Source organism: Neoarius graeffei, chromosome 16 (assembly GCF_027579695.1).
Source record: "Neoarius graeffei isolate fNeoGra1 chromosome 16, fNeoGra1.pri, whole genome shotgun sequence".
Taxonomy (NCBI): domain Eukaryota; kingdom Metazoa; phylum Chordata; class Actinopteri; order Siluriformes; family Ariidae; genus Neoarius; species Neoarius graeffei.
The window spans coordinates 46,355,767-46,380,898 of NC_083584.1; the positions used below are offsets into that span (position 1 = coordinate 46,355,767).

General features: G+C 40.9%; 1 protein-coding gene across 1 annotated transcript in view; it reads right to left on the reverse strand.

The window, feature by feature from the left end:
* Window positions 1-12,808: 12,808 nt before the first annotated feature.
* Window positions 12,809-25,132, reverse strand: part of ttyh3a (tweety family member 3a) — a 144,707-nt gene continuing 132,383 nt past the window's right edge. Inside the window, exons 13-14 of the mRNA XM_060943080.1 lie at window positions 22,256-22,331; window positions 12,809-15,818 (exon numbers count right to left, since the gene is read on the reverse strand). Of these exons, the coding sequence (XP_060799063.1) occupies window positions 15,744-15,818; window positions 22,256-22,331 (151 nt within the window). The 3' untranslated portion in view covers window positions 12,809-15,743. The remainder of the gene's footprint in view (window positions 15,819-22,255; window positions 22,332-25,132) is intronic.

The window sequence follows — 25,132 nt, forward strand, 5'->3', positions numbered from 1 at the left end:
TAGAAACTGTTGTGTGTGAAAACCCCAGGAGATCAGCAGCTTCTGAAATAGTCCATCTATTTAAGTCCATCTAGCGCCAACACCCATGCCACAGTGAAAGTCACATTTTGAGATCACAATTTTTCCCATTCTGATGTTTGAAGTGAACATTAACTGAAGCTCTTGATTTGTATCTACACGATTTGATGTATTGTGCTGCTGTCAAGGGATCGGCTGATTAGAGAACCGCATCAAACAGCAAGTGGATGGGTGTTCTTTATAAAGTTGCTGGTGAGTGTATACTAGTGCATCTCAAAAAATTAGAATACCATGAAAAAGTTCCTTTTTTTCATAATTTAATTCAAAAAGGTAAACTTTCATATATTCTATATTCATTACATGTAAAGTGAAATATTTAAAGCCTTTTCTGTTTTAATTTTGATGATTATGGCTTATAGCTCATGAAAATCAGAAATCCAGTATCTCAAATTATTAGAATATTCCCTAAGATCAATCAAAAAAAGGATTTACAATACAGAAATGTCCAACTTCTGAAAAGTATATTCATTTGTACACTCAATACTTGGTTGGGGCTCCTTTACCATGAATTACTGTATCAATGCGGTGTGGCATGGAGGGGATCAGTCTGTGGCACTGCTGAGGTGTTATTGAAGCCCAGGTTGCTTTGATAGTGGCCTTCAGCGTATCTGTATTTTTGGGTCGGGTGTTTCTCATCTTCCTCTTGACAATACCCCATAGATTCTCTATGGGGTTCAGGTCAGGCAAGTTGGCTGGCCAATCAAACACAGTAATATCATGGTCAGCAAACCATTTGGTAGTAGTTTTGGCACTGTGGGTAGGTGCCAAGTCCTGCTGGAAAAGGAAATCAGCATCTCCAAAAAGCTCATCAGCAGATGGAAGCATGAAGTGCTCTAAAATCTCCTGGTAGATGGCTGTGTTGACTTTGGACTTGATAAAATACAGTGGACCAACACCAGCAGATGACATGGCACCCCAAATCATCACAGACTGTGGAAACTTCACACTGGGCTTCAAACACCTTGGATTCTGTGCCTCTCCACTCTTCCTCCAGACTCTAGAACCGTGATTTCCAAATTTAATGCAAAATGTACTTTCAGCTGAAAAGAGGACTTTGGACCACTGAGCAACAGTCCATTTCTTTCTCTCCTTAGCCCAGATAAGACACTTCTGACATTGTCTCTGGCTCAGGAGTAGCTTGATATTAGGAATGCGAAAGTTGTATCCCCTTTCTTGAAGATGTCTGTTCATGATGGGTCTTGATACACTGACACCAGCCTCAGTCCACTCCTTGTGAAGCTCTCCCAAGTACTTGAATCAACTTTTCTTGACAATCCTCTCAAGACTGCGGCCATCCCTGTTGCTTGTGCACCTTTTCCAGCCACCCTTTTCAGCAATGACCTTTTGTGGCTTACCCTCCTTGTGGAGGGCATCAGTGATCATCTTCTAGACAACAGTCAAGTCAGCAGTCTTCCCCATGATTGTGGTTGTGTGTACTGAACTAGACCGAGAGATACACTGTGTTCATACTGTTTTACTCAAACTCGAAATTAAATATTCTAATATTTTGAGATGGTTTTTTTTATGTTTTTGTACTGTATGCCATACTGATTAAAATTAAAATAGAAAAATGCTTGAAACATTTTAGTTTATGTGTAATGAGTCTATAATATATAACATTTTCACTTTCTTAAATAACTGATGGAAAATATTGAACTTTTTCCACAATATTCTAATTTTTTGAGATGCACTAGTGTATATTTAGGCACTGCCTAAAAGTGGCACTCCAGATGAGTGTAAAATGTGTTAGTGAATAATCCCATGTTTAAAAAAAAAATTAAATTAAAAATAAGCGCTGGATAAAAACTCATCTATCTTTTGGAAATAAAGATATAAATTTCGTTGTCCAGGGGTGAAGTGTATATGAGATACATTACCTTGCACTTACGATCGGGTTCCCTGTGGTGGTACATGTTCATCATACGGTTGCAAAAGCCATCAAAAATCAGCTCGATGCATTACCATATTCTCTTAAGTATGGAGCTCTGCTATAAACAGTAAACCTCTCTAGCATGTATTATACATCTATAGCGATGCTCAGGTGCAGGAAGGACAGTATATTGTGTTGCAGTGATGTACAGTCTAATGGATATGGATACAGAATTCTCCAGGTCTCATTAATGGCATAATAAAAATGATGTGGGTTAAGCTATTGCATGATCACATAAAGACAGATAGGCAGCTGAATTTCTGATTTAAAACATTTCAAAGTGTTTTTAATAATACTTTCCTGGGTTCATGCTGTGTTTCCTTTGAATGGCAAAAACAGACAAGCTGTAACTCTTTGTTCAAACCAACGAACAATAAACTTGTGGCTTTGTGTCTGTCCTCTTGTGCGATTTATACTTTGAGTGGACAACGTGTGCTTTAGTTTTTCCATCAAAGATATCACTAGGGAAGATGGTTGGTTCATAATCCACCTTGTTCATGTTCATTGCGTCTTCTTAATCATTATATTCAGAACGTGTCAGTATCAGTATCATGGGCTGAACAATATCAGCAAAAACGAAGATCAAATTTTGACCTGGGTTGCCTTTCGCTCTGAGTAAACACCTAACAGTCTGAGCTAAGAAGAAATCAGGCCGTCTCACTTCATGTTGTTCTGTGTTTTTAACATTTGTTCACAGCAAATAATCTGATGTAAAGCCCTGCTCGCCAATTTATAAAAGCCATCTCTGCTAACGACTCTGCTGAAGTTCACGCTGGGCCGGTGCTCATGTAGCTGCATATCCAGCATGTGATATCCATTATATAAACTCTACTGTAGTGATCACCAGCTAACTGAACTGGTCAGTGTTGTTATTTTTAGCAAGGCAAGGCAACTGTAAACCTTAACACGCTCAACCTCAAGAACATCCTCAATCCTAACCAATGAGAATAGCACCTGGACCATATAATAAACGATATAAGGAGCCAAACTGACTAAAGTTGTTCTGCTACCATTTCTTTTATTTTTGGAATATTATCAAAAACACAAGTTTACTTTCAGGGCTACTTTAGATTAGTCCAATCATCTGTAACAGAACATTATATAAAAGACAGACTGATGGGAGTTGTCTCTTGTGTCTGTGCCAAAATGGAGCCATCAGGATTACAGGATGTAAAACATTTCCTTTTATTCATTTTTTATTCGTAACTGATGCACTTAATTTACAAGTGTACCTGAAAGCCTCCAGCGAGTGCAGAATTTAGATAAACTTGCCTTAATGTAGATTTACCCAATATATCTCAAGCTCCCTTCTGCTCGCTTTTATAGCAAATGAGCACTTCATCTGGGTCAAACTCATTCTACTCTCACAATGTCGGAATATGAACAGCTATGACATCCTGGGGGTTGCAATACTTCCTCCACTAGCTTCCTATAATGGCTTGTTTAGCTATCTAAAATTCAGTTAAACATACAGTAATATCACATCTGCCCATTTTATGAGTTAATATTTGCTAATTAACAATTATTCGCCGAAGATGAAGTGAACATCGGTGAATTATAACCGAGACAAAGTCAAGGTCGATATTCACTGAGCCTGAGGCAGATAATTGTTTCAGTATAAATACACAGGTGATTATTTAAGAAAAATCATATTAAAGAATCATTTATTTCAAACTTTAAAAGCAGCATGCAAATGTAATAAATGTGCAGTGCAGACTTGTGTCACTTATCTATTCCAACTCACATAAAATACTTTGTTTTGAAACAGATAAAATCACAAGTCCACCTAACCTTTGAATAGTTTTAGACCAAACTTCGTAGCATCTTTAGTGCTTTTAGGAACAGCATTTTCTTTCATCATTTGTAATTCTTCCTCATTTATGATGACAAAGCGAATGGCCGCCATTTTGCCGAGTCGCTGGAGCTGATTATCAAGAAATAGTCAGAATGTCTCGACCAATCAGCGCACACGATTTTCTATAATCACCTCCGTATTTACACTTAAACCTGTTACACATAAGCTTGGGAAGGATATTATTATTAACCCCGCCGACAGTAGTCGGAGGGGTTATTATTTTCACCTGCGTCAGTCTGTGTGTGTGTATCTGTCTGTCTGTCTGTGTGTCTGCAAGATATCTCAAGAACCAACGGATCGATTTGGACCAAATTTTGTACATGTGTTGCCAATCACCCAGGAAGGAAACCATTAAATTTTGGAGGTCAAAGGTCAAAGGTCAAGGTCATGGCAGAACTTCGAAATTTTCGCCCAATGTATTTTAATAGGGAAAAGGCGCGGTTTGCACTTGTTAGAGTGTCCCTGTCTAGTTATTATTATTATTATTATTATTACAACCCCGATTCCAAAAAAGTTGGGACAAAGTACAAATTGTAAATAAAAATGGAATGCAATGATGTGGAAGTTTCAAAATTCCATATTTTATTCAGAATAGAACATAGATGACATATCAAATGTTTAAACTGAGAAAATGTATCATTTAAAGAGAAAAATTAGGTGATTTTAAAATTTCATGACAACAACACATCTCAAAAAAGTTGGGACAAGGCCATGTTTACCACTGTGAGACATCCCCTTTTCTCTTTACAACAGTCTGTAAACATCTGGGGACTGAGGAGACAAGTTGCTCAAGTTTAGGGATAGGAATGTTAACCCATTCTTGTCTAATGTAGGATTCTAGTTGCTCAACTGTCTTAGGTCTTTTTTGTCATATCTTCTGTTTTATGATGCGCCAAATGTTTTCTATGGGTGAAAGATCTGGACTGCAGGCTGGCCAGTTCAGTACCCGGACCCTTCTTCTACACAGCCATGATGCTGTAATTGATGCAGTATGTGGTTTGGCATTGTCATGTTGGAAAATGCAAGGTCTTCCCTGAAAGAGATGTCGTCTGGATGGGAGCATATGTTGCTCTAGAACCTGGATATACCTTTCAGCATTGATGGTGTCTTTCCAGATGTGTAAGCTGCCCATGCCACACGCACTAATGCAACCCCATACCATCAGAGATGCAGGCTTCTGAACTGAGCGCCGATAACAACTTGGGTCGTCCTTCTCCTCTTTAGTCCAAATGACACGGCGTCCCTGATTTCCATAAAGAACTTCAAATTTTGATTCGTCTGACCACAGAACAGTTTTCCACTTTGCCACAGTCCATTTTAAATGAGCCTTGGCCCAGAGAAGACGTCTGCGCTTCTGGATCATGTTTAGATACAACTTCTTCTTTGAACTATAGAGTTTTAGCTGGCAACGGCGGATGGCACAGTAAATTGTGTTCACAGATAATGTTCTCTGGAAATATTCCTGAGCCCATTTTGTGATATCCAATACAGAAGCATGCCTGTATGTGATGCAGTGCCGTCTAAGGGTCCGAAGATCACGGGCATCCAGTATGGTTTTCCGGCCTTGACCCTTACGCACAGAGATTCTTCCAGATTCTCTGAATCTTTTGATGATATTATGCACTGTAGATGATGATATGTTCCAACTCTTTGCAATTTTACACTGTCGAACTCCTTTCTGATATTGCTCCACTATTTGTCGGCACAGAATTAGGCTACGTTTACATTAGACTGTATCTGTCTCGTTTTCTTCGCGGATGCACTGTCCGTTTACATTAAACCGCCTGGAAACGCCGGGAAACGGGAATCTGCCAGCGTCCACGTATTCAATCCAGATCGTGTCAGCTCCGGTGCTGTGTAAACATTCAGAATACGTGGATACGCTGTGCTGAGCTCTAGCTGGCGTCTCATTGGACAACGTCACTGTGACATCCACCTTCCTGATTCGCTGGTGTTGGTCATGTGACGCGACTGCTGAAAAACGGCGCGGACTTCCGCCTTGTATCACCTTTCATTAAAGAGTATAAAAGTATGAAAATACTGCAAATACTGATGCAAATACTGCCCATTGTGTAGTTATGATTGTCTTTAGGCTTGCCATCCTTCCACTTGCAAGTGGTAAGTGATATGCGCTGGGATCACACACACAGCGGCTCAGTCCCGAATCACAGCTTGTTCACTTCACTCGCGCGCTCTGTGAGCTGCGCAGGGCCGGAGTGCGCACCCTCCAGAGGGCACTCGCTGTTCAGGGCGGAGTGATTTGGAGCGCAGGATGCCTGCGGAGCCGAGCGTATCCGTGTATTGGTATTGCTGCGTGCACGCAAATCATGTATTGGTGTTGCTGTGTGCACACTAATCGTTTTAAAAACGTTAATCTGATGATTCGCTGATACGGTCTAATATAAACATGGGCTTAGGGGGATTGGTGATCCTCTTCCCATCTTTACTTCTGAGAGCCGCTGCCACTCCAAGATGCTCTTTTTATACCCAGTCATGTTAATGACCTATTGCCAATTGACCTAATGAGTTGCAATTTGGTCCTCCAGCTGTTCCTTTTTTGTACCTTTAACTTTTCCAGCCTCTTATTGCCCCTGTCCTAACTTTTTTGAGATGTGTTGCTGGCATGAAATTTCAAATGAGCCAATATTTGGCATGAAATTTCAAAATGTCTCACTTTCGACATTTGATATGTTGTCTATGTTCTATTGTGAATACAATAATCAGTTTTTGAGATTTGTAAATTATTGCATTCCGTTTTTATTTACAATTTGTACTTTGTCCCAACTTTTTTGGAATCGGGGTTGTATTATTATTATTATTATAGAGATACAAGATCAGTTTGCAAGTACAACCTTGTTATTTAACAAAATTTTAGATTGAATATACAACAATGCAAGTTGTTAATTTAGAAAATTCCATTTTCAGGAAATCATTATGTTTTTAATCTCCTCAGACTATTAGCATGTTAACCACATATTGTATATGTGTTAATTCTATGCTAAAAACTCAACTCTAAAAGAAAAAGACAGCCATTGTCTACAAAGAAATAATGTTAAAAAAATGTAGTATGGGAAAACACATTTTAAACACATCAATGTTGAACACTGATGAGGAAAATATTTTGATCATGTCTCTCTTTTTTCCCCTTCCAATAAAGTAGCTACAGGGCCTAAATTACACTCCAATCACAGAACGACCCAGAAAGATATTCATCTTATAAGAATGTTGTTTTTTTCCCTTTAAAATAAAATCCCTGTATATTTTGCTGAAAATTGCTTTGCAGTGTGGTGTACTACAGGCCGGTCTGACAGTTTCCTGTCATTTTATGCTGCACAGAGAAACATGGAGCTGGTCTCCATTCACACCACTGAATGATAAAAATATGCCTACATTGCCCATGCATGCCTGGTGCAGGAGTACTATGCAATGAAATGTAATTTGCTTTTAAAAGAGAGTCACAGGATATGGGAATGGCTAAGGAGAAATGCAACCACGTCATCTCTTAAGTGTTTCAAAAGGCAATTCTGCTGAATTAAAATAAAAATGCAGCATAGATTATTGGTGATCTGTATTAGTAGTGCTTTGAGACATTTGTCGTATGTCTTTTGTTGACCAGCATATTCTGGTTTTTGCTGGCCTCCCAGTATGACCATACTCACTCTACAGCCAAATCAGGAGTAAGCCCAGAACTGGACAAATTGGGTGAAAATGGCCTTGCTGGTCACCCAGTAAGCTCATGCTGGTCAAGCTGGTCTCCCAAAATGACCTTGATGATGATGATGATGCCCTTTATTGTCACTAGTTACATGTACCAGCGAAATTACCCATCAACCTGTCCATATATATACACAACATGTACTACAGGCCGGTCTGACAGTTTCCTGTCATTTCATGCTGCACAGAGAAACATGGAGCTGGTCTCCATTCACATAGGGTAGACAGGACAGGAAGACAGGAATAAAGATAAAAAGGAAACACAACATGAGGAGAGATAAGGAAAAAAAGAACCCCCCCCCCCCCCCCCCCCCCCCCACTATGCTCCTGTCAGGAGTACAGTGTGGGAACATTTAAAAACCTTTTGCACATAAGCACACAACAACACAAATACACTTTAAACACGGGACTTGGGGGGGGGGGGGGGGGGGGAATCAGGGTAAGCTGCTCCGAGATAACAACCATTTTGTGGTTAAAGTTCTGAATGTCCACAGTCTGAGTGCCAACAGCTTTGCCCACCACTTCAATCATATCGGGCAGCTTTGTGGGGCTTTGAACAGCTGTCACCGTTGTCTGATTTCCTCGATATACCAGGGCAATGCCTAATCCAATCAGCAAAAGTCCTGTAATCATGTTCCGAATAGGTAGATATCTTCAAATGTCCTCCACAGAAAGAATCGCCAGGCACACGACCCGCCACCGCTCGCACGTGTCCATCGTGTAACCAGCTGCAAACGTTCCGGCAGGACAAACGGGTTCCCCCGAAACCAAATTTCTCGTCGAGAGAACTGTGTCAATTTCGTTAGGAGACCAGTTTATCAATTCCATGCTTTTTTTAGTTTAGAAAGTAATGCAGGAAGAGTCTCTTCAAAAAGTACAGCAGACGAGACGAGACACAGAAGCACAAGCAGGGAAAAAAGGAGGGAGAGCAGAAAAATGCGACCGCCTTCCGTGGAAGCACGGAGAGAGAAAAAAAAAAAGTAGTGCTGGTCTTATTGCTTACTCACCAGGTAAGTCAGCAATAAGACCAGCACCATAACAGTGTCGATCAGTGAGCAAGAGAGAGGGCGAGAGAGAGAGCAAGAGAGAGAAACCTGCTAAAAAGAACAGCCAGCTAAAATTGGTCTGCACTGTCAGTGTTTTCAGCGGGGAAAGACTACCAAATATCCACTGGATTTGTAGATTGTTATAATTGATTTAATTTCAAAATGGGCAACATTTTGGTCAACTTGCAAATCAAGATAAATCTCTTTTAAAGAGCATTCAGTGAGGAGTGTCCGAATGAGGAGCCATACCTGTGTCAAATCCAGTGATGATCAGAACTAGTAGTGAAATAATATTGGAACTAATGACCAAGGTAGCAAACTGACTTTGGGCCAAAGTTGGGCCGTCAGCCATCATGTCGGTCTACTGTGGTTGTTATGAAAAGATGCTCCTTTGCTAAGTTTGGGCCAGTGTTGTGTCAATTTTGGTCAATGTTGTATTGCGAAAGTCAATATACCGTATCAGTCAAAAGTTTGTACACCTGTACTAATTCTTAGAACTTTTTTTTCTTTTGTATTGTGACTGTTTTCTAGATTGTAGAACAATACTGAAGACATCAAAACTATGAAATAACATATGGAACAAAATACATTTCATATTTTAGATTCTTCAAAGTAGCCAGCGTTTACCTTGACGCTTTACACACTATTGGTGTCATCTTAACCAGCTTCATGAGGTTGTCACCTGGAACGCTTTTCAATTAACAGGTGCCTCGTCAGAAGTTAATTAGTGCAATTTCTTGCCTTCTTAATGTGTTTAAGATCAACCAGTATATAATAATACAATAAATAGCCCTATTCCACAACTGTAGTAACCCATATTATGTCAAGAACCGTTGAACTAAGTCAAGAGAAACGACATCCATCATTACTTTAAGACATGACGTGTCTTAAAAATATAGAAAAAAAATGAATTAGAAGACATGTCCATACTTTGGGGTACAATCGCTACTCAAAATACATTTGGGCTAACATCAGTTTGCTACCTGGGGAACCTGTTTGTTCCGGATGTTTCCAAAACGATTCTTGATTCACTGTTCATTACAAATGTTACTACATCTGAGTTTCCTAACAGAAAGGGCTTTGACTTGTGACCACCGTTTCTCTTTCCTGATGCAGCTCCAATATTATACATTACGCAGGTCATGATTTCTGAGACTGTTCCCTTTGAAACATTAAAATAATTGCATTAACTAAACATATGAGAATGTGAATGGTTGTTTGTGTTTATGTGTCAGCCCTGCGATGACCTGGCGACTTGTCCAGGGTGTACCCCACCTCTCACCCATAGTCAGCTGGGATAGGCTCCAGCTCGCCTGCGACCCTGTAGAACAGAATAAGCGGCTACAGATAATGGATGGATGGATAAACATATAAGGAGAAAAGTCTAGACACTGTTAATGAAGTACCCCATCCTCATACATTCAGTCCAGTTTACATGTAAGCCTACTGCCCTCTAGTGCTTCCTTTTGAGTGATTACTAGGCTGTCGGCCATTTTGTCTGTCAGAACCAGGGAAGGGAAATTTCCAGGGAAGCAGGATGACTACTAAAAGCAAACATGGAGCACTGCATATACAATCATTTTCAGACATGTTTTGTAGTTTTGTCTTTTTTTCTTTCTTTCAGTGAGGGGAACCATATGGCACTTATCTTTTTATCTCTTGTGGTAAACCTCCCCCCCAGTGAACCTCAATCCAGTCTCAAAGTTGGAACCCATTACAAAAAACAAAACTCAAAACAGCCTAATAATTAATATACCTGCGTGGATAAAATAACAAACCTGTAAATAGAGTAATATCAAGGATCTTGTAAAGAGTAACAGAGTTTTCGTGGAATCCTGTCAGACATTTCTGAATGGTTTATGGAGGGATGTTGGATCATTCTTCATCTTCAATAAGAAAATTTCCTCATTATTTGATGGATGAAGGAGGTGGGGACCTGCTGAGCAGTTTGTTCTTTTTGCTCTTCCATAAAGATTTAATGGTGTTTAAAAACTTGTGATTGGTGAGGTTAGAGAAAATCCTTGACTTTATCCTTGTAGTTCACCAGACCACTCAAATCATTTTAGTTATCATCATCCTAGACAAATAAAAAAGGTATTTTTACCACAGGGTGTACCTGACCCTGGAGAATTACATCATAGTTTTTGGCTGTTACGCAACCTGTTCTATGCAAAGCAACAGGAATTTAAAAAAAAAAAATTCCCCTCACATTACCATTATGGGTCCTTTGACATACTGAACAGTTTGCAGCAGACCTTGTGGTTTTGAAGGCTTCCTTTGGCTTCTTCCAAACACAAATCCATCCAGCTGTAGGAAATGCGGTGAAAGTTGTCTCATCAGACTATACTACTTTTTCCATTCTCCAGAGATCCAGGTTGTGTAGTCTTTGCACATGAATCTCTAACACAAGAAGTTTCTCAATAGTGCCCCTGCTATAAACTCCAGTTTCATGAAGGTCATGATGTACAATTTTTATTGAGACTGAGTCACTCAGGTGATCACTTATTCAATTCTGAGGTTTGTGGCTTTGTGGGGATTTTAGCAACTACACTATAAAAGTCTCTTTATCCCCGTCATGGAGCTTTCGCTTGTTTTTTTGACCCGTTTCTTTCTCTTTGCTGATGCCTAACACTAGCCCTAGCCTGCATGTTTTACATTCCGCTGACAATATTTCAGACTGTTCTCCTTGAACCTTTAAAGGTGACATATTCTACCTCTTTTCTACAAGTTGACACAGTTCCCTGAGGTCTTAATGAAATATGTCTAAAATGCTTTGGTCAAAATACCATAAGGATAAAACACCACAGCAACCTTCTCAGGGCCAATTTATGCTGACAACCCAGTCCTCGCAGATGGCGTCTGCGAAGCCCCCCCCTTCGCAGACGCTCTGCGCGCACCTCCCAAAATTTGTGACCACCGCAGAAGCCTCGCAGACAGCGTCGCAGACAAGAGGGCTCTGATTGGTCCACTCTACATCTGCTGTACACGCACTTCCGCTTCCCTACTTTCCCGGTTTGTTTTGTTTTCACGACCGCCATTTTTAAAAACACGAGCGAAGATGAAGTAGCACGAAGAGCGGTTGATCGAGGAAGTGAGGAAGTACGTACATCTATACGACTCCAGTTCAAGTCATTATAAGGACAGCGCATTACAAGGACAGCAGTGTTGAATGACCTGTTGCTCAGTAACCGGAACACTCCACTAACCACACCCACCAACTACTCCTAGCGATTTCGCGACTTCGCGCCCCCTTGCATTGTGGCGGTGAATAGCATTGCGCACGCCTATAACTCCCCGCTCAACGATAAATTACAACTGTCTGCAAAAAGCTATCTGCGAAAGCCTTGTCGCAAGAGCATGCAGAGGCCTTCACCCTGTCTAAACAGCTCTGTTCAAAACAGCTGATCCGAGTGTCTGTTCCTTTAAATGATAATGAGCCACTGCTCATCCCACCCATCTCTTCTGCTGGCCAATTGGGTAACACCTTTCCTGATGAATATTCATCCACAAAGGTAGCTCTCAAGCCCTGAGTGGAGATACTCAAATGATTATTCTAATGAGCTCCACTTGTGACCTACAAAGAGGAGCTCATGTTTTCTGAAATAGGCACAACAAAAGAAACTGACTGGGTGTCTTATTTCAGTTTGTGGGTTGGTAGACTCCAGACACCCAACTGCATGTCCTATAACAATTAATTCTACATGGTGTCCAAAACGTCAGGAACTGGTAAGAGTAAAACTACACATAGATAATTTTGTATTTATTATTTACAACATATGCTGTACATATTCACCCTTAAGTATTTTTTCAGTTGCTGTATCATGTTTTTTTTTTAATGGATTTTGCTCAACATATTCAGAGCGATATATTCGCTAACCATATTCCCAATGGTTCCTGATATTTTGGACACCCTGTATACAAGATGATCACATCAATTACCATATCAAAATAAAAGATTGCTACTTGTGGTAGAAAATATTTCTTTCCTTCATAACCTTAATGGTGCATCCAAGAGTGAACAAAACTATTCTAACAGCACTGACCGTCTAAAAATAGTTACAAGTGTGTTTTACAAAAACACAATCAAATCAATAGAGGACACTATAAAGATTTTTCAATGCAATGGACTGTCCCCAAAAAAATTCAGAGACAATAAATAATAAATCATTTGCTGTCAGTTGATGTTATTTTAATCTGAAAACACTGAGATCAAGCTGAATAAAACCACAGGTTTAACATGTACAATATTTTAGTAAATGCCAAAAATTAAAAGGGAAAAAAAAAGAAAAAAAGGGGGGGAAAATCTACAGAGAAATTAAATCAAAATTCAATGAAATACCAAACTCAGTTATTCACATAAGACAAAAAAAAATTGTGCTTACTAATCAATCAATCATTCTTTAAAAAAAAAGCCACAATGACTAGAAAAAAAAACGAGATGAAGTGTGACATTTCGCACTAAGGTATTGCAATTTCTCTTGCAGTTTTCTTCATTTTGCATTGTAATTATATATATAATTTGTGTATATATCTATATATGTATGCATATGTGTTCTATATACATACATGGATACATATATAGACTGTTCTAGCGTTATGAAATTAACAGAGTATGGAAAAAAATAAAAAATATATTGCATCACTAACAAATGGTCATTCACGTAGAAAAAAAAAGAAAGACGATTCTTAAAACGTCAGGCTCATGTTCACAGGTGACTTGCTTGGTTGCTCAGGCTAGGCTGAGTCATGAACGTACAAAAAGGCCCATTTAAACATGTGAAACATTTAAAAGGTATGAGAAAGATTAAAAGTCATGGTTTGGTTGTTGGCACAGTCGAGGAACCTCGCCTCATTATTGATTGCAAGAATAGCATAATTCAAGGAACCTAAAAAATAAGCATCAGTAGCACACGAGAACACTTCACACTCCACATCGAAAGGGTCACCATGCCTCAGAGAAGTGAATGAACAAATGCTTACAGTCCAGAAAGGCTAGAGATGTTCCACTATGAGCTAAAAGACACAAATAACCCAGGTTCCTTTTCCCAAGTCTTTCAAAATCCCTTTTGCAACTTTTTCAAATTACTATGTTCCTTCTAGTCCAGCAGGAGCTTTAATTTCATTATGCATGATCTGTTCTAAACTTGTCCTTACACAGCATGCATGTCTCCATCCCAGGAAAGTGACTGTACATGGAACAGTTTGGTCTGTGTAGCATTTTGGGAAATGGAACTTTTTTCCAGCCTCAGCCTGAACTGGGAATGTGTTTGGCTCGCACCATTGCGCACAACATTGCATATCAGGGTACAGTTTAAGAGGAGGAGGGGGGGGGAAGCTGTGTGAGAAATCAGGAGACCGATGGCCAACTCGCTACCCTTTGCAGGAGATCATCCACGTTCAAATCTGTGCGAGGAACCCAGACACAGTGGATGGTGGATCATGCATGAACATCTGTATGTGGGTGTGTTTGTGTGTGTGTGTCTATGTGTGATAAAGAGACATGATCATCTGGGGAGATGCTGGAGAAGTTTCCATATAGCACTTCCTCCTTGGACCAGATGTGCTGCAGTTGTTGTTGGAGTCTGTGGTAGCTTAGTGGTTATAACGTTGCTGAGTAAGAGAAGAGGAGTCAGTGTGGACGTTAAACGAAGCAGGGCTGGACATTTCAGGTAAACTGGACTTGCTGGAGTCTCCTCGGAGAGTCCATCCTGCTTTGAAAGATGAAAAAATTAAACCCGAACAGCCGTGTTTGGGTCCGAGCTTGCTCAGGAATATGTCCAGTTCATTGTCCATTGTTCATGTACAGTACAGAGAGGTTCTCAAGTACACAATGATAAATCCTCCTGTGGAGGAAAAACAGCTGCAAGCATGCAACACGGATGTCAGAGATAACCAGTAACCTGTCATTTCCATGGCAGAGACGTGTACAACCAAAATAATAGATATGTGGTTCCCACAGTCATAAGAAATGCAGTATCTTGCTGTAATCAGCAGTGCTATCCCAGGCCTGCTGTATAGTGGGTACAATATACAAAGAGAGCCGAGGTGAATGGGCTTGAGTGCCCAAACCCTCATAGACCATTGTGTGTGCAGTGTGGCAATCTCTGTCGAAGAGAACCTGAGCAGCTCTTACTCAGCAATGCTGCTGTTTTATAATTGTGCGCAAGTCTCATTTTGATCACACTGGGGACCTCTGAGTGGTTATATGCACACACATGGTAGTAAAAAGGAAAGACAATCTTTACACAGGGCTTTCTAAAGCTGGCCATGGCTTTAATTAACACTACTCCACCTAAAAGAGAGCTGAGAATGAAATATTAAACTACAGCTAAGCCCCAAGCCATTCATCAAGCCTCCCCCAAGCCTCACTATTGCTACTTGTTTCCTTTCCATATACATAATGGCAGTATTCTTTTCAGATTTCATGAGATTCGCTAGCACCACTGAATCAGTGAATTTAAAAATACGCTTGTTTAAACCAGTCTAATCCACATTCATTCCTATTGCAGAAGTTCTTGCGCCAATTCTTTTCCTGATGTGATAGACGTAGGTATCTGGTGTGGAGTTTATATCGTGTTACTGATCCAGCTAAAGAGAGCACGTGGTACTGTATTCGTGTTGAAAGTATAGAGTCTTAACCAGTCAAATAGTCCTATTTACACACACACACACACACACACACACACACATTTTCATGTTATTGAAGTCATGCAGGAATGTTATTTGACGCCAGTTACCCCAACTGGCTTTGTACTTCTAGAGCTTTTGGCTCTTCTGGCAAAAGCACCACAAGAAAGCAACGGCAGCATGTACGAACAAACATGTACACACACACACACACACACACACACACACACACACCTGTAAAACATATGGTCACACACGTGCACGCGCTCACACACACGTCAGGAGTATGCCACTTTTTGGAAGTGTGGCCAATCGTGTAAACAAGGGGCCTCTCTTCAGTGTTGAATGTGTTGACGTCTGTCTTGTCTGAAGTAGGATGAGTGGGCCTGGTGGAGTCTGTCTGTGTGTCATAGGAACAAGGGCACATTGTGTGTGTGTGTGTGTGTGTGTGTGTGTGTGTGTGTGTGTGTGTAGGGACATCCCTGGGAGCTCTCTAGTGTGCTGCAGTGCTGCTGTTGGGATCGGGCCGGGCGTTGGCCAGGTACTTGGCCCTCATGCTGGAAGTGTACTGCAGAGACACAAACAGAGAAAAGATACTGAAGATAAGCATGGGTAACAAAGGACACCAGTGATTAACTTGCTACACAGTAGGTCTTGAAAGATATATTATATGGCCACAAGTATGGGGACACCTGACCATCTCACCCGTATGCCGATCTTCCTGTTGCTACAAAGTTGGAATCGGATGTCTTTGTATACCACAGACTTACAAATTTCCCTTCACTGGAACTAAGAGGCCCAAACCTGTTCCAGCATGGTTTGCTAAGGTTGGAGTGGAAGATCTTGAGTGTCCTGCACAGAGCTCGGACCTCAACCCCCACTGAACACCTTTTTCTGATATGGCTGCACCCCAGGCCTCCTCCTTGGCCAACAATCAGTCTCACTAATGCTCGCACAAATCCTCACAGCTACACTCTAGTGGAAAATCTAGTGGAAAACCTTCCCAAAAGAGTAACCACCAAAGGGGACTAAATCTGGAATGGAATGTTAAACAGTGACCATCAGGTGTCCACATACTTTTGGCGATGTAGTCTATACGCAGGTTTTAACTTGTCCTGTCCAAATCACTGCCCATTATTTTGCTTCATGACCAAAACTTAGACACGCAGCATCATGTCTACACGTTGTAGCCGTTATTTCTTGCAGCAGAACAAATCCGATTGTATCACTGTCAATTTAACGTTTCCAGTAAACGTTGTGACAATGCACAGAATTACCAACACTGAGACCACTCCAGTTTTCAACAGGCCTAGAAACACCAGGAAGTGAGCATGAACCTCCTATTGTCGACTCTGAGGTGGTTTCAAGCTTTCAATACGATCAAAAGTGACTCAGTGCTGCACTGAGACCAAATCATTTTGTGGTAGACGAGAATTATAGAAGGGAAGCTTGTTTTTATTAGACAGTGGGTGAAATCTAAGGCAATGTCAATCAACAAAATAGCTGGCAGGGCGTAATACAAAACAACACATAACAGTCAGAAGAGGGTGGTTAACGATCTATTCATTAAGAGACGACACAAACGGAAGCGTTTGGTTAGCTAGATGGATTTATTACAAATAGATGAATGGGACTTCTATTATGATCTGATATACAGAAAATATAATACATAGAAGGGTGGCACGGTGGTGTAGTGGTTAGCACTGTCGCCTCACAGCAAGAAGATTCTGGGTTCGAGCCCAGTGGCTGGCGAGGGCTTTTCTGTGTGGAGTTTGCATGTTCTCCCCGTGTCTGTGTGGGTTTCCTCTGGGTGCTCTGGTTTCCGCCACAGTCCAAAGACATGCAGGTTAGGCTAATTGGTGGTTCTAAATTGACCGTAGGTGTGAATGTAAGTGTGAATGGTTGTTTGTCTCTATGTGTCAGCCCTGTGATGACCTGGCGACTTGTCCAGGGTGTACTCCGACTTTCACCCATAGTCAGCTGGGATAGGCTCCAGCTTGCCTGCGACCCTGTAGAAGGATAAAGCGGCTACAGATAATGGATGGACAATATGCAGAACTGCAGCTAGGTCAGATACTGGATGTGAACAGAAAGAAGAAGTAATATCAGTCTTTTGAAAACCAGACACATTAATCAATAGCTGGGGTTCTATTGATACTTGGGTTTGGCATTCGTGTGTATTGAATGATGCTTTCAGATTTTTCATAAAAGTATGACCACTGCAGCAGCATACCTTCACTGCTCCATGTGTCACCTTCAAAAGTTTCATTAAAGTGAATGCTGACTTGCAGATCAAGTCTTCAGTTTGTATGTGTTTTATGACTTCTACATTATCAAGTCCGTACAAAAACATTTTAGAGTCCAAACGTTCATTTTCCAGCACAAAATTAAATGTTAAAGGCTGAATGCTGTAATTAAATTAAAAGGTGCTTCAGCAGAGTATTAGTTTAAGGGTGTGCACACTTACGCAACCAGCTTATTGTACGTTGTTTTTTTTTCCCCCGAACAGATGTCTGTTTTTCAACTGAATTGTACAGGTTATAGGTCACATTAAAGGTGGGAAAAGTTTTGAAATTATTTATTGTGGTCTCATTTTTTTTTTTTTACATCGGGTGTGTACACTTTTTATATCCACTGTATTTCCTTTAGAAATTTCAATCCACACACAGACATATTAGCTTGTTAGATCTGTATCTGTAGAAGCTTACCTTAAACCCACAGAAAACCAAGTACATGCTGCTGTCTACTCAACAACTTGCATGTGCTCGCCAGCTTGACGATTACCAAGCCAAACTTTCTGTTAATGGACAAGTGCTTGAAAGGATTACCACAACTCGTCTCTTTGGAACTGAGGTTCAACAAAATTTGAAGTGGAACAATTATATCAACTTAAAGCTCTAGTTGCTATGAGACTTTAGCTGTTCTTAGAAAACTTAAAAACTTTGCTCCGTTTCACATCAGGAAACAATTAGTCGAATCCCTTATTTTGTCTGAATTAGATTTTAATAATTCAGTATCTTATCCCATGCCTGATTATCTTGTTAAGTGATTACAGCTGGTTGCTGCGAGTTTCATGACTAAGCATTTTATTTTGCAGACTTCTGATATTCTTAAACTAGGCTGGCTCCCCATTGTAGAGCGTAGAGAGTTTAATTTGTCTAAGGGTGTATTCAGACCAGGATAGTTCGATAGTTCACTTGCTTTGGTCCGAACCAAATTATTATTTTTTTTTTCATTTTGGTGCGGTTCGCTTTCACACTGTACATTTTAGTAAGCGGACCAAAATCTGTCAACAAAGCCACGCACCCTGAGGTCGTTCAGCTATTGGTCAGAGACGACACGCGCACAAAGCGTTAAGTTCAAAAGTAGTCATGGAGGCTTTCCGTGCTGTTATTCTTTTTAATGTCATCAAAGCTATATGTTTTTTCCAGTTTTTACTGTTTTCACAATTGTGCGATTACTATGCTGTTGTACAAGTAATTTATCAACGACGACGACAAAGGGCAAGGCGGCTACGGAGGATAGCGCTGATGAGCGCACATCATGTTGTGACAGTTCTGGCTCTTAACGCAATAGATGAATTTCTTTTTTACGTCGCTAGTACCGCCACTTTTTGAAAGAATGTCCCTGATTTTAATGTAGGTCTGACGGAGTTTCTTCACTTTTAGCCGACATTGTTCTGGGGAGCGTGTGAACCCCTTCTCCTTCATTTTCTCACTGAATACAGCAAACACCTTGGCATTTTTGTGTGTTCTCTCCAAAAGCTCAGATATGTGGACATCTGCCCATATATCCACAAGGGTACGCGTTTCTTCCTCGGCCCACGTTTGCCCCCTACTCATTTTTTGTACTCGCCTACCACTGGTGACTGAACGACCCTTGACAACCGAAACAGTGTTTGCACTTTGCGGTGGAGTGTCAAGACTCTGTTTCCCATAATGCTCGACAAACGACGGAAGCTCCCGAGGTACAAAAAAGCAAAACTAATCAGATTAGGTCCGGTCTGTTTTCACACCTCCAAAAGATCCGCACCAGGGTTCCTTTGGTCCGGACCAAGTCCGACCTTGCAGCTCGGTCTCGGTCCACTTGTTTGGTCCGGACCAGAGTTTGGTGGTTTGTATTCAGACCAACCCAAAAGGTCCGGACCAAGGGAAATTTGGTTCGTTTGGTCCGGACCAAACAGCGTAGGTGTGAATACGCCCTAAGTTAGTATTTAAGGCATTACGTTGTAGATATTGGCCTTCTTATCGCAAGTTAGAACAGCACATACCAGCGCGGTCTCTCAGCTCATCTAGAGAGCTTAAGCTTAAGGTGCCATTAATATCAAGAACTTTTCAAGATGGTGCTTCTAACACATTTAATTCCCTTCCCAAAAATGTAATAAACTGTACCAGTTTAAATGAACAATTCAACCTTACTAAAAAGTTCTTCATTGCTCACGCACATAACAAATGCTCATAGTTTTGTGCTGCTTATATATACTGAGTGTTAATTGTAATCGTTAGGATTTTTTTTTTTTGCTGCATGCTGTATTATCATCATTATTCTTAGATTTTTCTTAGATTTAGTTATACATGTTTATAATTATATATTCTTCCCCTTTATTCTTTTTTGTTTAGAATTTTTCATATCCTTAGCCTATTTTTATTACGCATGTGTCTTTGTTTATAGTTTAGCACTGTAAGAGCCAAATTTTGTTTTGGATTATGCTAATAAACAATTATTATTATTTATATTCTTCTTCTTATTATTATTACTGTATTGGCGAGATGGCCTAGTGGTTAGTGTGTCCGCCTCTTGCCCAGGAGATCGCAAGTTCTACCAAAGGTCATCATGAAAAAAGATACCTACTGCCATCTGGTGAGGCACGCCGCAATACAGATGTGAGCAGGGAGTCAAACTCTCACGGTTACCAGAGGACCGGACCCCCACTGTAACCCTAGCTGTGTAATAGATGAGAGGCAGAGGGGTACAGAAATGGAGATCGGCACCGCCCAATGTGCCTTGACCTGGTTAGTACTTGGTGAGATACTGTGTGGGAAGAGGAAGGACTTTGAATTAAAATTTTTTGAGATGTATATATTGAGGAGGTAAATATCCACCACTCATCACAAATGGCTGGCTAGCTTGTTGCTAACAAAAGCCAAACATGGAGGCGTCCATGATTTGTGCCCACTTTCCAGCATAAACTCACCAAAATGACATTCCGCCTTCCTACTTCCGAAGTAATTCAAGTGCAGTATCAAAGTCACCAGAGGTACCAAAGCAACTTGAAAGCAGTTAACGATTTAGCCATGCCTTTTCAAGCATTTCACCTTTGACTGATTTCACCAGCTCCTTAAATGAAATGAAATGAAATCAAGCTTTTCTAAATGTATTTATTGGTAATGCTGTACGAAAAAAGTATACTGGCCATGCGTTGGCTTGCCAATTTATCTGGGTTGTCCGATAGCAAGCTAGCTATCTCACTATCCATAAACAGTTTATATTGAAAGCATCCTGCCCACTGACTATTCCGTGGTGCAATAGTATTGTCCCCCCCTCTACAGTTGTGTGCAATTGGTCAGTGCTGCAAATTCACGCACCTGCCCTCTGTCCACCATGCACACAATCACTGATTTGAGATGGGAAGAAATTATGGGGTTGGATGGGACATGTTCAATACCTGTGGGTTTAGGACCGATATGAGTGGAAGTCCCCTAGGGCCCTTAACAGCCTGTGGCAGTAAGTGCTTCCTCCAAGGCAGTCGGACTAGACTGCATTAACGGAGGGAGGGGTTAGCAAAAACAACAAACACAAGACAAGAGAGTGTAGAGCAGATACACAAGTCAAGCCCTGTGACATTTATTTAAAAAAAAAAAAGGAGCATACTCCAGAACCTTTATCCACTACGCAAAGCCATACTTCCTTCCCCCATCTCTCTCTGAGATAAATCTCATTAACATCGACCTGAAGTGGCAGCTCTCGTGGCATCGCAACCTTCTAAACTAAAATGTACTGCCAGGTCAGGACAGCACACCACACCAGCTCTGAAAGGTCTAATGGTTCCTTTGTGCGATCCCTGCGCACTCTAATGTTACCTGACAGCCTGTCCAGAGACAGACATTTCAGCTTTCTGTCCCACACAGGCACAGAAACGGAGCACCATAACCTTTCCCACATGCTGTGTAAAATAAATGAATTACCAGTGAAGAACACCCCCCCCCCAAAAAAAAAAAAGTCATACATGTCAACCTATACGGAATGTCCGTATTTTATACGGATTTGATTCAATAAACGTAGTATACGGGCGTACAAATAAAGTTATACGGATTCTTTAAAAAAACTTCAATATTTATTTAGAGCTATAATCAATTCCCACGATGATAAAAGAGCGCATAACATTTACAAACGTACTGTACACCACAGAAAGCACAGACAGCCAGTAAAGAGTCTTATGAAATCGCGCGTTACCTTGTGGTAGCGAGACTTCGTTCCACTTTTGATCATGCGCACACCACATTGCGAGAATCCCGCCAACCGGGAATTAACATTTTGTTTAAAACGCATATTTCCACCTGAGCGACTTTCACTAGCGACTGAAAAGATTCTGAATGGGCACTCCGGCAAGATCAACACAGACACTTGCTGTGACATGCAGCCTCGTGAGGTATTGGTGCAGACTGCTAAAAAAGCTGTCATGGAGTACAATTCAGAACGTTAGAGTGACACTTTGTGTTTTTGTCGAACATTGGAGCTTTGTATTCATTCTGAAGGTTTAATGTTATTAATATTGAATAAAAAGTAACTTGGATATATCATTGTTAATTATCATTCAAATTTTAGGTAAATTATTTTAATTTGCATCTTGTACGGATTTTATAAGGGAAATACGGATTTTGGAGGTTGGTTATACAGGTTTGATTGACCAAAGGTTGACATGTATGAAAAGTATGTGTGTGTGTGTGTGTGTGTGTGTGTGTGTGTGTGTGTGTGTGTGTGTGTCATTCAGTGTTCGGTACTTACAGAAGGGGGAGGCGACTCTCTCCCAATAAGAGGAGTGTTCTCACAGCGAGGATTTTGGAAGTTTGCATTCTGTGTCCTGTGTGAAAAGAGCAAGAGGCACAAACATGAACAAACAAACAATCTCACCAGCATGTAGCCTACTTTCCCCCCCAATCTTCAACATGCCGCAACTTCTAAGCAGATATAAGAGCTTCTTTCTATACCAAAATCTTCAATTCTGTTTCCTCTAAATTAATAACTAGCTCTTAATTAAACCCTCATGTAACTTCGGATTGTTAGAAAGTCGGCCTCTTCTAGGGCAAGTTACCTTGAAACTCGGAAAAACATCCTCGGAGGCATTGATATCGCTAGCAAAGAAAATCCTAGCATGCAGACCGAAAAACAAGAATATCTGCGATAAACCATATTTAACTGCAATCCTGCAGAGAGGTTTGGATTTATAAGAAGCCAGATGAGTGGAGAGCTTTACACAACTGTGACAAATTTGACATCTGTAATCTGATTGGGGTCAGATGTTGCACCTAATAATAAACTGCCTGCAACTGGAGTGAAATCTATTTACTGTTGATTAACTGACTGATTTGACTTATTCACCCAGTTTATTCAATTCACAATACTGGGCTTCATGATTCGATTTTCTTACAACTGTTACCAAGAAAGGGGGGAAAAAAAAGCAACATTTATTTTCCTATTCTTTATCAGCTCTTTAACATTAAGAGCTGTTGTTTACATAGCTAATGTTTTACATGGTGGCGGCACGGTGGTGTAGTGGTTAGCACTGTCGCCTCACAGCAAGAAGGTCCTGGGTTCGAGCCCCGTGGCCGGCGAGGGCCTTTCTGTGCAGAGTTTGCATGTTCTCCCCGTGTCCGCGTGGGTTTCCTCCGGGTGCTCCGGCTTCCCCCACAGTCCAAAGACATGCAGGTTAGGTTAACTGGTGACTCTAAATTGACCGTAGGTGTGAATGGTTGTCTGTGTCTATGTGTCAGCCCTGTGATGACCTGGCGACTTGTCCAGGGTGTACCCCGCCTCTCACCAGTCAGCAGGGATAGGCTCCAGCTTGCCTGCGACCCTGTAGAACAGGATAAGCGGCTACAGATAATGGATGGATGGTTTTACATGGATTTAAAAACAAAATAAAGGTGGTTCCTGGTGCTGCACTGTCTCGTGTTCGACCAGTGAATGTACATCTGGACCAAATCACCATACACTTACATCACTCATGGTTCCTCTTGTGCTGGGAGAGTACCTACACTAAAGTAAGGGCTAAAAAAAAAAAAAAAAAGGCCCTCAAAATTGTGTTCCAAGAACTACGATTGTGCTCAGTTTCTGCAATGCGGACACACAAAAAACAGGACCTTCCTCCAACAGTTCTAAGAACTATGAAAAACTATAATAACAGTGTGGGAAATAAGGCCGGACCGGCAGACACTGACTGGCAATTTTCGTATTTGTCCGTCTGTATTTCAAAAGCATCAAACTGGATGGCCCATGAAAAAATTGTAAAGATATGGGTCTAATCTGCTTCTAATTTTCTTCCAAATGTTACATTGGGCGAATACATTATGTCGTAACACGGCCTGTGATTGGCCGATGTCTCTATGTTGCCTCTCATCAGTGAGTAGGAGTGCATTCTGGCATGACACCACGTGACGCTGTTATCAGCTGGGTAGGTATACCACTAACGTTAAAAGAAAATAAACTACTACAGGTTTTGGACCCTGACAAAGTGTTTTTTCCATCGTATTCCATCATACAGTATTATGTTCAATGCCAAACTGCTAATTGATGGTTATGTTATTATTATGTGCATCTTTTTTTCCATTCATAATGACCGTCACAGTCATATGCTTTGTAGGATGTAGATTTATATTTTAATAGTTTTTATTGGCGGCACGGTGGTGTAGTGGTTAGCACTGTCGCCTCACAGCAAGAAGGTCCGGGTTCGAGCCCCGTGGCCGGCGAGGGCCTTTCTGTGTGGAGTTTGCATGTTCTCCCCGTGTCCGCGTGGGTTTCCTCCGGGTGCTCCGGTTTCCCCCACAGTCCAAAGACATGCAGGTTAGGTTAACTGGTGACTCTAAATTGACCGTAGGTGTGAATGTGAGTGTGAATGGTTGTCTGTGTCTATGTGTCGACCCTGTGATGACCTGGCGACTTGTCCAGGGTGTACCCCGCCTTTCGCCCGTAGTCAGCTGGGATAGGCTCCAGCTTGCCTGCGACCCTGTAGAACAGGATAAAGCGGCTAGAGATAATGAGATGAGAGATAGTTTTTATTTTCTTCTATTTTCTAAGTTCTCGTCCAGCAGATTTTAGTCTGAATGCCAAATGATATTATCATGTCTAGTTTTGAGCCATTTTAAAAAAAGTCATTTTGTTGCAAAGTTACTCGGAATCTCGTACTCAAAATTTTAACTTGATTATGTAAGAAGAGTTGTATTGTTAATTACTAAATTTCTTATAAACTTATTATAAACATCGTATAAAAATAGTCATTGTTGATGTGAGTCCCAGTAAGTTGTAACCAACTGGAACATCCTTGCCCCTGTATTTTTTTTTCTAGACATGGAACTGACCTGTGTGTGCTACTGTTTTCTTGGGTAGAACTTTCAGCATGTTTTTCTTGAATCTTCTGACATTTTCTTGTAAATTATATTCAATTTGTAGTGTAATTTGGCCTTTGAAGATCACAAAAATGTGCCTGGAAATAGCTAAGAAGCCATCTCCAGGCACCTAAAACGTTGGCAGATGTCGGTCGCTTTGATTTCCGCTGTACGTTTTACTTCCGTCTTACGATGTCTCGCACAGGTCTCAACGAATCTCGTTCACGGCCGTTGCTTTGACATACGGACTGATATATTACAGAGCATATTTCAAACACTC